A 13,416-nucleotide genomic window follows, 5' to 3' on the forward strand; every position below is an offset into this window, starting at 1 on the left:
GGTGTGTATGCTACCCTCATGGTCTTGTCTTCGCTCTAAGTTAAGAAAAGGGTCCACGTGCTGAGATGCCCTAGACTCCACTTCTTGTTGACCGTGTCCAGCCATCACCTACTGTTGTTTTCGCCCCTGCATAAGCTCTCCCCACAGACGGCGCCAATTGTAGGGTCTGTTTTTGTAGCTCAAACCCAAAAGGTATGGATTAAAGGCCCAACGAACTTAAGATAATAAATTTGTAAAGAGTGGGCGAAAGAGCTGGATAAGTTATGAATTAAACAATGGTTAGCTAAGGTACTTAAGATGGTGATAACGTGAAATAATGCTTGAACAATTCCTTGAGTGAATGTCCGAAGAGATGTTTTATTTAGTGAACAGTAATTACAACGTTCAGAGCTACAATAAAGCTTTTCTTCACTTTTTTTTCTTTTTTCTTTCTCAGAGACCCTTCTTCTTTATATAGCACCCTTTCCCATCATCTTCATCGTCCACCTGTTCTTCATTTGTGCATCTACTTCAGTACATGTCACGTCATGTGTCTACTTTAGTTCTTTGTGAGTGGCGGTAGCTGAGGTTACACTGTTCAGGGGTCTTCTCCACATAAATGCGGCCAGAAAAGCTGTTGCAATGCATTAAATACGGTGGTAGCAGCTTTTTCTTTAGATATTTCTTTGTTCTGACCATCTCCAGACTTACTCAGAACTTATTTTTATCATTGGGATTGCTAGGAAGGTCATTCGGACCCTCCATACGTCTGATTGATCAAGGCTATTTGTGACCGAGGAGTAAGACATCTTCGAGGCAGTAGTGACCTCTTCGGACGGTACTCTCCCCCTACTTCTGGGCTTCCTGCCTTCAGATGGACTGTCCCAATCAATTATCGCTCTTCGGAAATATAATACTCCTCAACATGGTGCCCCAGGCCCATTAAGTAGCTCTGGGTTTTTACCCCCCACAGTACTTTATTATCAAATCAAGATACCAATTAGATTTTAGTGAAAGCATTTTGCACTTAAACAGTTGAGCTAATTAGAACTCACAACTATATTCATAATTGATTCTTCACTTTTAAGGAATCATTATAAAAGAGCTGAAACATGAGGTCCGTTTGTAACTATTATTGCATGATGATGGCAAAAGCTTGGTTCATAAAATGATTTACAAGGAATTGAGAGAAAATAGGTCAAGATTGGCAGGGCAGGGGCACAAGATTGACTGTAAAAATGATTTAAAAGCTTCAATTATTTTGGAGTACGGTGTCCATATCGTTTTGGTGTAATTTTGCATTTTCATACGTTTTTGAGATATGCACCAAAGAATGCAAAAGCTGAAAACATTGAGAATATTCTACACTAGAACAAATGGAACATAAGTTTCATGATTTAAATTTAAAGGGTAGATCCCCTTTCCCTCTCTCCTCTGTGTGTGTGTGTTTGTTTCTCAAAAAAATAAAATAAGATTAAAGGGTAGAATGAGGTCAAATGTACAATCACAAACCTGGTTATATGTTTCTCAAAAAAAAAAAAAATAATAATAAAATAAAAAAACCTGGTTATATCAATTAAAATCTTTTTTTTTTCCCTCATATGGAAACAGTACAACTATCACCAATACTAACAGTAAGTTAATTACATAAATAATGATGCTGGTATTATACAACGGATTTTTCTCCCAGCTCTACTGAGGAAGGTAAAAGGGAAAAGAATGCACGAGTTCTCAAAGAATATATATATATATATTTCCAGAAGCCATTTTACAGAGACCAAACCACTCGTCTGGAGCCTTTGCCCCAAAAACTCACTCTAAAATAACCAAATGCAGGAATCAGTAAAACAAAAGCCATTCACCAAAGAACAAAGCGGATCTTTTATTGGATCCAATGGCCATCAGATGTTACGTGAAAAAATTAGTGCAGCTTATTAGGATTGTCTCTGTTTCTCAGGAACTTCTACTTTGGGAGGCAAGAGATTCATAAAACTCCCCTGAACAGGTTGACTGGCAGCCTTGGCTGACTCGTCATCTGTAATAGATGAACAAAATTTATAAGAAAAAAGCAACTAGTTCTAAAAATTTTAAAAATCTGATGAATGTATTCACAAATCTCTCTCTGTCACCATCTGAGGCATACCATGTATAACAAACAACTTATGTTAAGGACAAACTATTGGGCCCCACAAAATTTTAAAAAACAATAACTGGATTAGCTTACATTTAAACAATTAATCTGAAAACTATGAATCAGCTTTTTAATAAAATCAATTCAACTGATACCACTCATATCCAAAATCTAGTGCCACCTTTAGTAATTGTTTCAAAGAACAGTTTCATGGTATTAACTTTTAAACATAGAAAAATATTTTTCATACCAAAAAAATTGTTGGCAGATTTTCTAAAATCCTTTTTTTTTTCCTGGGGAACAACCCCAAAAAGCAATGAAAATAGAGAACATAATTTTGACATTCTTGAGATTCTGTTTTCGCCTTTCTGAGAACAAAGAAAGAAACAAATAAGTGTGTGATGCAAAATGCACACTTCAAGTCTTTTGTGAGAACTGTTTCGACAGACATTATGAAACAGGCCCTAGCCCTCTCTCAAATAAAAAATTACTTGAACTCTCTGTCAAAAAATGGTCACAAAGGAGGGTATAAGATACTTGTCTAATATCACCTTATCCATAAAATTACCAAATCCAGAAGATCATCCAAGGGAATATTTATAAAATTTCTAACAGAAGTAGTTTAAATTTCACAAAAAATAGTACCAGCACAATCAAACTAGAGCAAGAAACAAAGGGTATCAGAACTTTGTATAAAACTGCCTAATCTGGAAATTAACATGAGATAGAACCAGAAAATGGAGTTTGCTACTCATAGTCCCATAAATTATACATAAAAAGAAAAATCCATGAATCTTTATCAGTATAATAAGGGAGACTAATGAACATTGATATCATACACTGTGGGTGATGCAGTAATGGAAGATCGATTTGCTATTACTTTGCAAATATTTTATGGGGTCCATGTGTGAAGTCCAATTGAAGCAGAGTAGTCAAAGGCAAGCTGGGCGCTTGCCTAGGTGCCCGGGCGAGGCGAGGCGCCACTAAGGCGCCTCGCCTTAGAGCCTTTGAGGCGCCATTAGTAAGGCAATCGCCTTTAGAGCCTAGGCAAGCAAGTCAACCGCCTTAAGCCATGAAAAAGGCGCTAAGGCAAGAGCCTCAAAATTTTTTTTTTAATTAAATTTTTTTTTTTAATTTTAAATTTTTTTATAGAAGTCTCTGGTTCAAGTCCAGGATGGCCAGTTGCGCCAAGTAAAAGAATAGAAGAAGCATCTGACTCCTTCATGCATGCTCCACTTGGCTCGGGGGATATAGCTCAGTTGGTACAGCTCCGCTCTTGCAATTGGGCCATTGCGATTTGTGAAACCTATTTTTAGACTATTAATTTCCAAAGGCATGTTATAAAACCTATTGTTAGTTAAATTAATTTACAAATTTGTTTTGTAAGACTTAATGTTATATAGAAGCTTATTGTAAAACGTATTGTTAGAACTAACTAATAGAGCCTAAACCATGTTAATCCTATATTGAAATAATTTGATAGACCTAATTTCTTCATGCTACACATTGAAAAACACTTCATTATAATATTATAATACACTAGGTACATATGATTTAAGTTCTATATGTATAATAAATATATTAAGAATTTGGCGCCTCGCTTTACTCGGGCTAGTGCCTTTTTGTCGCCTCACGCCTCGGGCGATACAAGGCCTTGGTGCCTTAAGGTCGCCTTTCGCCTTTGACTACCTTGAATTGAAGTAAAGGCTGTGTGGGTTTTAAAGTTCTAGGTATGAGTCTTTTTGGTTAAAACAGTTTTTTATTTGGGTTTTTATTTTATCAGTTATGGTCAATTTTGTATTCGAGGGAATATATGTAATTTCTGCTATTTTTGCAAATCAAGTGTGTTTCGGTACTTTAGTTGAGTCTAGAATTTTCAAGGAAATTCTAAGTGTTAAAGTTTATTTTCTTTAAGTCCAAGAGTCTTTATATATATTAGTGCTTAATGCATTCAAAAGAGGGAGTTGATTAATAAAATTATTGAGCGTTTTGAGCATTGAGGCGAGTTCTTTTCTCCCTCTCTCTTCTCTCATTTCTTCTTCTTTTCTTTTTTGTGGTACTGTTCAAGGGTACAGTTCATACAATCCTTGAACACCATAAAAAAACCTCTCTTTTCCTTCTTCCTTACAAGTTACAACCCTAAATCAAGCCCTTTCTTTTACCATTCAAAACCCTACATACTTTCTCCTACCACATAGCCATTATCTCATCAGACCACCATTCAATTCCCCTACACAACCACAAAACAACATTGTTCCACAATTCTAAACCTTAGACCTATAAGCTCTCATAACCCTAAACCCACCACAAGCACATGTAGACAAATTCCCCAATTTGCCATACAACCTACATTAGTGGGAAAGGAAATGGAAATAAATAATTTGCTTAAAAAATAGGTACCTTCAGGTCCTACACTAAGCATTACAAAAATCTTACTTGTCTAATCATTGTTGTTTCAAAGACAGAATAGTGGGGAAACAAATCTAAGAAATTACAGAAAGATGAGCCCAATACCCTTTCCAATGGAAGGAACATACATGGGTCTAGAACATTTAAAAGCTCTATCATACGTGGGTATGTGAGACAGCATTTTGGTCCTCACACAAAAATTGTAAACTTAATATTGAGACAATACTAAATTGAAAAAATGTTTCCAAAAATAAAAGGAATAGTGCTGAAATTTTTTTACCAAAAAGGGACTTGATGGATGGCCTCTTTGTTTTTGTGCTCTTCTTCTTTAATTCAGCTGTCGTAGGAACACACAAAAGTCATGTAAAAATCATTGCCAAATAACAAATAACGAAGCTCAACCAAAAAGATGCATGCATGCATCAAGAGAGGCAGGTAGATACCAATCCCAGGTAATTGATGGTCATTTACAATTTCAAAGTTCTTGTATGTGTAACCAACAAAGTTGATATCCTTAGATGACAGCATCTGCAGCAGCGGACAAAATGGCAACAAGAGAATTAGCAATCAACACCACCCTTTTCAGTATGTGATGCTAACAAATATTCTATGAATTAAAGGCACCTCAAGAAGTATCAACTGACCAAATAAAAATGAAAATGCTCATAAAATTTGATGATAAATTGAACGCTAAACAATTTCGGTTGCAGAGACCACAGAAAATGAAAAGGAAAACACTAACGATTTGTGCTCTTCCTAAATAAAGGATAGAGGATACTGTATTTTTATGAACATGCAGAGCAGAACCACGTCAAAGACTCTACATTAATAGATGGAAGATTTATCATTCCATCGGTACCCTATTACTCTGAATGACCTCACCGTTGCGCAATCAAATGCACCTAAAAGTTCAGGGTGTTACACCCAGAAAGGAAATTCAACTATACAACTATAAATAACATAAATAAATGTCAAATGTGAATTTAAGGAAGCAAACAAAACACCGATACTATTACAAATAGAGTAACATCAGCTACCAAACAGCAATTATATTTAAAGAAAAATGCACACTACCAACATTGGAGTGAACATAGATGAACATGCAATAACTACCAAATGAACCTTATTGCCAAAACAGTGATCTGTAAATTCAGATACTTGCCAAGTTGAGGATACAACAGACTGTGGCTTAGCGATGAAAGTGCTCAAGCAGTGAAAGCATATATGTGGGGCACTAATACTAGTGAAAGATACTACTAGTCAACTTCAGCACCTTTATGCTCATAATCCATCAACTCAAATTATATATACCAACCTTTCTCCATGGACCTGCTTTTGAAGAAGTTTGGATTTGGTTGTCAACCTATACCATCATCAACGAATCAAGAGAAAGAACATAAAGGTTAGCAACAACATGCCTCAAAAACAGGAAAATCTGTGTTATTTCATACTTTTAAGAATTATATATATAAGAAAACTTACCTCTTCAAATTTCTCAAAGTTTTGAGTATCCAATTCATCATTGACCTCAGGAATAAATGCTGCCTTCATTTGATACAATTTGTCCCATTCAATGCCTTTGAACCATGGATGGGCCTGAAAATAACCAAGCCAACAAGTCAATTTGTTAATTAGTAATTCAAATTTTAAAAGTGAATGAAAGAATTTAGAACAGAACACACCACACAACACCTTTATTTCATCTGCGCCTTTTGTTCCAAGCCTCTGGTCAACATTACATAACAGTCTACTTATCAGATCCTTTGCTTCTGGAGACAGTTTTGCTTCTTCTGGAAATTTCAAATGAGTTCTCCAATTAACTATCTGCAAAATCAATAAAGAGGGGCAATGTTCCATCATAATGACGAAGAGACGTAGGGCCAACAAAATATGTGCTAATTATATTCTGTAGTAGTTAGAGTTTATCAAAGCTATGAGGTACAAAAGGCAGAAAGGAAAATGCATCAGAGTTGCCATGAGCAAGCAATTTTATCTTCTACCAAGAAGAAAAAATTTTAGGTGTAAAAGAGAGAATTAGGCCACCTCACTATATTTTGTATGATAGCAGGAATGACAAATACCCAATGGATGCAGTTTATGGCATGGTGGCAACAGGTTGTATTAATTGACCTCTTAAAGGCACAATTTGGAAACAGAGCACATAGTAAAGGTGTTAAACTAGGGACAGGTTCATCTTGAGATCCACACCATCCACACATTTTCAAAACAAAATGCTAAGCACCAATATGTTGATTTGTAAGGATGCATGTAGCAAACAATTTAATTTCCAGACCTTTCTAAACAGACTCAAAAAATAACAAAGGGGTAAAACAATCCCTCCCTACTAACTTTTCTTCATTATGGTGCCTCCATACAGATCGCCACATCATTTCCAAAACTGGATTAAGGCCTCATTGGATTACATGATTACCCTGTTTACGCCAGAGCTGCAGAATATATGACAAGGCCAGCAGATGGTAAAGAAGTTCCAATCATGCTAGACAACACTCATTCATTTAATGCAAAGAACATGCGCACAACCTTTTTTTTTGATAATTCAATCTAAATATATTTTTACTACTACAAATGTGGAGAGTTGGATCGACATTTCATAACACTATTCCAAGCCTAACCCTATTTTTAATGGTAAGTTACAGATGACCATAATATAAACATGCTTTTCTTAACATATGTTTTAAGAAATCATATGAATAGAAGTAAAGAACTCGTATTCCTGAAGTTACCTTCCTACAAGTTGACATAGGTTCATCTGAATAAAAAGGTGGATATCCCACGAGCATTTCATACATGATAGCACCAAGAGACCACCTGAATAAGTATTAACAGGATGTCACCAGCATGTATCCTAAAACAGAAAGGTTAAAAGAGAAACAATATTCAATACCAACCAATCACATTCCATCCCATATCCTTTCTTCAGCAAAACTTCTGGGGCAATATAATCAGGTGTTCCAACAGTAGAATAAGCCTGCAACATTATATAATTTTAAACTACATTTTAACAACATAACTAGGTAGTCACCCTAAATATTCTAAAAAAAACACAGGCTAAAACAAAGTTCATTGGGAAAAAGATGAATTTGGAGCCTTTCTAGATAAGACTTAAAACTTTTCCATAGCACAAACATGAAAATGAAACCCTCAAAGTAATGAAGAAAAAGCATCGTGAAGACTTTGCAATTTTGTCTCTGTCGATAGAGGCAATAATATAATGATAACAGTCATTCATTCATGGGAGGTTATGGAGCTTACGAGCATTCGCCTGTTCCTCTGCCAATGCTGAAGTTGCTCCTGTTGTGTGCGTTTTGGTGCCACAGGACGTCCATCACTCTGAAGAGCCCCACTAAGGTTGTTTCCAAGAGAAAAATCCTTTTCTTGGAGATTACTGCAGTCTAGTGGTTTACATAATCCAAAATCTGATAATTTCATATGACCATGTCTATCGAGTAGCAAGTTATCTGGCTTGATATCTCTGTAATGTATAAATATGGAAAGAGTTTACTAAAACTAGAAGAACATAGCAGAAATAACATATGTAAAGCCTCTGTCACAAAACTTAGACACATTAAAATACCTATGAATATAATTATGTTTATGGATGGACTCAATAGCTAGGACCGTTTCCCCAACATAAAACCTGGCTTCATCCTCTGTCAATGTATCTTTGCGCATCAATAAAGTCATCATATCTCCACCAGGTAGATATTCCATAATGAGATATAAATACTCCTCATCTTGGAAGGAACAATAGAGCTTGACGATACAATTGCTATCAACCTCTGCAAGTAGATTCCTCTCAGCTTTCACATGTTCAACCTGAACAAATTTATATGCAAATTAGCAAATTGCACTATGAATAATAGTCTCAATATAATTTCTGTTAGGCTTGGTAAAATGTACACCTGGCCCCTGCGAAGCATCTCTGATTTCTTAAGCTTCTTCATAGCGTATACATGACTAGTTGCCTTTTCCCTGCAGATTCTAACCTGCAACAGAAGAAAAATTATTCACATAAGATAAAAGGAATCAATACATCAATTGTGTTATTAGGACATCACAAAGAATCAAACACAAACCTCACAAAAAAGGTTAATTATATGGCCAGAAACAGTCAGAGCATCAGTAAGTAGCAATTCCAAGAAAATCAAGTACATTGGATCTAACAGCAGATCCTTTTTAAAAATTGTTTAAAAAGGAAGAAATTTTGCTTGCCTTGTTGTGACCATAACAAATATGAAATAAAACTGATGCAGGCATACTGTATTAAGAATTTGCATATCCTATTTAAATTAGGAAATTATTTTTAAGGTGAGCATTAGGATTGAAATCGATTTGATTTCTTATAGGAAATATTCATGTAAAGATTTCCATACAAGTTCCAAGTCTTGTTTTAAAAGTTATTTTAGCTCATTAGGTCATTTGGCTATTGTATCCAGGGTGATTTTAAGCCTTAAGGGAAGGAGGGTCTATGTAAAGGCTATTTGATAGACGTAAAGCAAGAGACCATTCTTTGCATGGTAAAAGCATAGAAGAATTAGTTGCTCTTGTTTCCAATCATCTATCTCCACCCCCTTTTCCAAATCTTGTGTTCATAATTTTTATCTTCCTTTCCCTCCCCTCCAGCTTCTTTCTCCTCTATCTTCTAGAAAGTAACCAATCCCTTTTAGGTTACATCAACCCCCTAAGTAAATGTCATAACTCATCTCCATGTCTCCTTCCAAAACACAATCCCACCATGAGAAAGAAAGAGAGAGAGAGAGATGTAAACAACATGGGAAATCGTAATAAGAAAGGAAAACTAACTTGTTGCTGCCAATTGTACTAGCTGCATATTTTAAATTTCTTTCTATAGAGATATATACAACAGGCAATAGCACTGTAAGAACACTACAAAATGTGGACAGTCATGCACATACAAATGAATTAGAATCAACATAGAAGTATGTCAAAGAGAAAAAGGTTATACCTCTCCAAATGCGCCCTTCCCTATCATCGTTAATGGCTCAAAATCATCAGCACCCATCTTGTGCCTTTGAAGTCGCATATATTCTGTTTCCTTTTTCTCCAAAAACTTTAGCAAGTTGTTCTGCTCTTCCTCAGAGACCTCAGCATCAGCCAACTTCTTTTCAAGTACATGGCGTCTGAGTTTTATTCAAGAACTAAAATACCATCACTCAAGGTTCTAAAAGCTTGATTATCTCAACAGCCACATTGATATAATAAAATCATTTATAAGGAAATTGGGTACTTTATAAGATAATAACTGGCCTAGAAGGAGGTGTGAAATCATTTATGGCCAATAACTTTATGCCAGCATTAGCTGTAAGCATTGACCATAGAGAATAAACAAGTGGCCATGTAAATTGCTCTTCTTGTTACAATATGCTTGTAGAAGAGGAGTTCAACAAATTGGGTCTTTTTGGTTTTCATGCAGACACATTACCAATCACTTATCACTTATTCATGGCCCATGGAAGGTAACTAGTACTCCCGTAAACTGAAGGAAAAGGGAGGGATGGACTATTCATAATAAACAAACATCTTCAATCCAACAGAATTGTTGAAAAACAAAATTGCATTTTTTTTTTCTCTAATATGTCGACTCAAACATTCAAACATCATCAGCTCATTGTTATAAAAAGAAGCATTGAAATCCTACCGCTCCTTCCTCTCCTGCAGACTCTTCATCTGCTTCTTGTAGTGGTTTTCGATATACTGCTTCGCAGCAGCAACCTTTTGCTTTGTCACATTCGAAGGCACTTCCTCACTCGTCGGCACTTTCAACACCTCCTTCCCATTCCCTGTGGTTTCATTGCTCTTCGAAGGCTTTGACTTGTCTTTCGACTTGAACTTACTGAACCAACTTCTCATCTTCTCCATTTCTTTCAGTCAGCTAATACAGTAATACCTCACCTCGAAAATCCACACTTTCAAATGCACATTTTACTTCAACTCTACAAAAAAATTACAGTTTAAACATTTCATCGTCGATGCTGATTCCATCACCTAAGTGTCCAATGCATTATCTCTGTAATTGAAAAAAAAAAAAAAAAAAAAAAAAAAAAAAAAAAAAAAAAAAAAAAAAAGAGGCAACAAATTTCAATTCGCCTCAAAAAAATCTGAATTAGATTTCTGAACAAAATAATTCCTAACCAATTGCAAGCCACGCATAAAGATCTTACTTTCTAGAACTGATACACCGAAAATTACTTACCTAGAGAGGAAACTTATAAAAAAAATTACAACAAGCTAATTGCTGAAACACTATAATTTAGTCTAAATCTAGAATCCTAGAAGTTCAATATACTTTTTCGTTTCCTACATTTTCTCAGCAACCAAAAAAAGCTCAAAACTGAATAAATCAAAATCCAAGTTCCAACAAACAAAGAAACTGAATTCCAGGTCCAAAACTCCAAACTCGGAAGTTTTTTTTAAAAAAAAAAAACCCTAGAGAGAAGCAAAAGCAAATCGGACGGCCTAGATTTGGAAATGGGAGAGAGCGAGTAAAGTACGTACCGTAGAAGAGCAAAGCAAAGCAGAGAAGCAGCGAAAGTAAAACCCTAGAGAAGAACCGAACCGGAGTGAGGGGGAGAGAGAAGAGCGTGAATTACGGTTTGGAAAATGGAAGAAGAGAGGAATGGAGAAGTTTGATGTTGTGTGGGTGAGGGTGAGGGTGATGGTGATGATGATCCTGATGCCCCATTCGTTGCTCCGTAGCCTTTTTGTGTTGAAAGTTGAAGGTTGAAAGTTGGGGTCTAATGACTCTTGCTTTTATACTTGACGACTTTTTTATGCTTATTTGCTGTTTCTTTGCACTTTGTGTCTTTCTTTATTTGCCTCTTTCCCCCTTTCTTAAAATATAATAACTGAGCCTGAGGAGTACTCAATTGTTTATTTTGGGACTATTCTCTATTTCTCATTTCTCTATGCATTGCAAAACCCCGGATAGGGTTCAATTTATCGTGAGTTTTCGCTGACAACATAATCATTTGTTTTTCCTACTTTTTCTTTTTCTCTTTTTTTATAAATACAGCACCAAAACTATAATATTGAATTTCACTATGATTGATTTTATTATCCAACTAAGACAATGATGGTTTTATTTTATTATCCAACTAAGATAATGATGGTGTTTTTACTAGATAGATAGGATTCAAGAGCATTTCCATCAGCTTGTGCAATTTTTTTTTTTTTTAGTATAAGAACTTTTTTTTTTTTAAATTTACACAACCATTTTTCAAAACATTTAAATAAGATTATCTATTTTAAATTCTATTTTATTTAAACAATCATTTTCATTCTTTGTTTTTTATTATCTTTGTAGAGAGAGAGAGGGGCGAGAGAAAAAAAAAAAAAAAGAAGATAATGATAAAAAAAATTTAATAGATAGATAGGATTCAAGAGCATTTACATTAGTTCATGCAAACTTTTTTTTTTCCTATTTTAGTATAAGAACATATTTTTTCTAATTTACGCACCCATTTTCAAAAACACTCACATAAATTATCTATTCTACATTCTATTTTATTTTAATAATCATTTTTCATTATTTGTTTATTATTATCTTCATAAAGTGAGAGGGAGAGAGTGAGGAATTTGATGAGACAAGAGGTGAGAGAAAAAAAATAATGATATACAAAGCTACAGTAATCATGTCACATCAGCTTGCGTAAAAAATTACGTCTGTATTAGTATAAAAACCTATTTTTTTATATTTTACATACTCACTTTTCAAAATACTCCACATCAGATTATCTATTTTACACTACATTACATTAAAGTATCAACTTTTTTTTTTAATTGTTTCTCTTTGTTCACATACAATAATCATTATCCACTGTCTTCCTTCAGCCTCGAAATACACGTAATAAAATAATAAAAAACTATATGCAAAGTGAATAGTGTCAGTATAAATTTACACAAGTATTGTAACAACTTTGCAAATTTACACATTATTAGCTTGACTGATGTGAGTGATTTTGGGGGTTGAATGTGTAAAATTGATACATTTATTTATTTATTTTGCATTGATTATGGTATCGTAACAACTTTGCAAATTTACATGCTTTTAACTTGATTGATGTGAGTGATTTTGGAGCTTAAATGTGTAAATTTAACACATTTTTCTATTATACACATACAGATGCTAATGCTTAGATCCTTTATTTGCAACAAAATTAAAAAGAAATAGATTTTTTTGAGATATTGAAAGGAATAGATTGTTTTACTAGTGTTTTCATATGTTGAAATATTCATTTTTTAAAAGTTTACTAAGTTTGCTACAATGGATACAAAATGGAAAGTTTTGTTCCTCTTAATTGTTATTCAAAACAATATCATATAATTAGAGAGTATAGTTTATGGTGATAAAATGTAATTTTCTCTATATAAATATAAGGAAAAAACTTAGATATAATACTTAAGTACTGTTCATTACGTTCCTCTCTTATCATTCAATCATGTTGTTGTACTTAATTAAAAAACACTTCTATCACATGAGACATAAGCCACATGATTGAATTTTAAGAGGGGAATCTAAAAAATAACACCTAAATATTGTATCAAAGTTTTGTCCTAAATATAATTATAAGAATCATTTCGTGTGTGTTTGGCAACTGATTACAAGTTAGTTTTTACTTAAATTATTTAGAGTATGTTTAGTAGATTGTAATGGTAATGTAATATAGTTATTTTTATGATTTAGCTATTTTTTAGTTTTTTTTTTTTTTTGGAATAGCAATTCTTTATAAATAGTTATTCTTCAAAATGATGAATAATTATTCATCTTTAAAAAGATTGTAATAGCCATTACTGCTTATGGATCCCACACCATTTTTTGTCTCAACTTTATTTCAAATCATTTAATTTTTAGCTTT

The 13,416-nt window shown here is 34.2% G+C and overlaps 1 protein-coding gene across 1 annotated transcript; it reads right to left on the reverse strand.

The window, feature by feature from the left end:
• Positions 1-1,528: 1,528 nt before the first annotated feature.
• On the reverse strand, positions 1,529-11,344 carry LOC112030601 (uncharacterized). Its single transcript, XM_024063275.2, is given in 15 exon segments — positions 1,529-1,924; positions 1,926-2,014; positions 4,800-4,856; positions 4,963-5,047; positions 5,835-5,882; positions 6,002-6,115; positions 6,212-6,343; positions 7,264-7,348; positions 7,429-7,508; positions 7,793-8,012; positions 8,115-8,356; positions 8,443-8,526; positions 9,507-9,681; positions 10,200-10,568; positions 11,057-11,344. Coding segments are annotated over 14 exon segments (1,656 nt in total). The 5' UTR covers positions 10,421-10,568; positions 11,057-11,344; the 3' UTR covers positions 1,529-1,900.
• Between the last annotated feature and the right edge of the window lie 2,072 nt (positions 11,345-13,416).

This window comes from Quercus suber, unplaced genomic scaffold, assembly GCF_002906115.3.
Source record: "Quercus suber isolate HL8 unplaced genomic scaffold, Cork oak 2.0 scaffold_931, whole genome shotgun sequence".
Classification (NCBI taxonomy): domain Eukaryota; kingdom Viridiplantae; phylum Streptophyta; class Magnoliopsida; order Fagales; family Fagaceae; genus Quercus; species Quercus suber.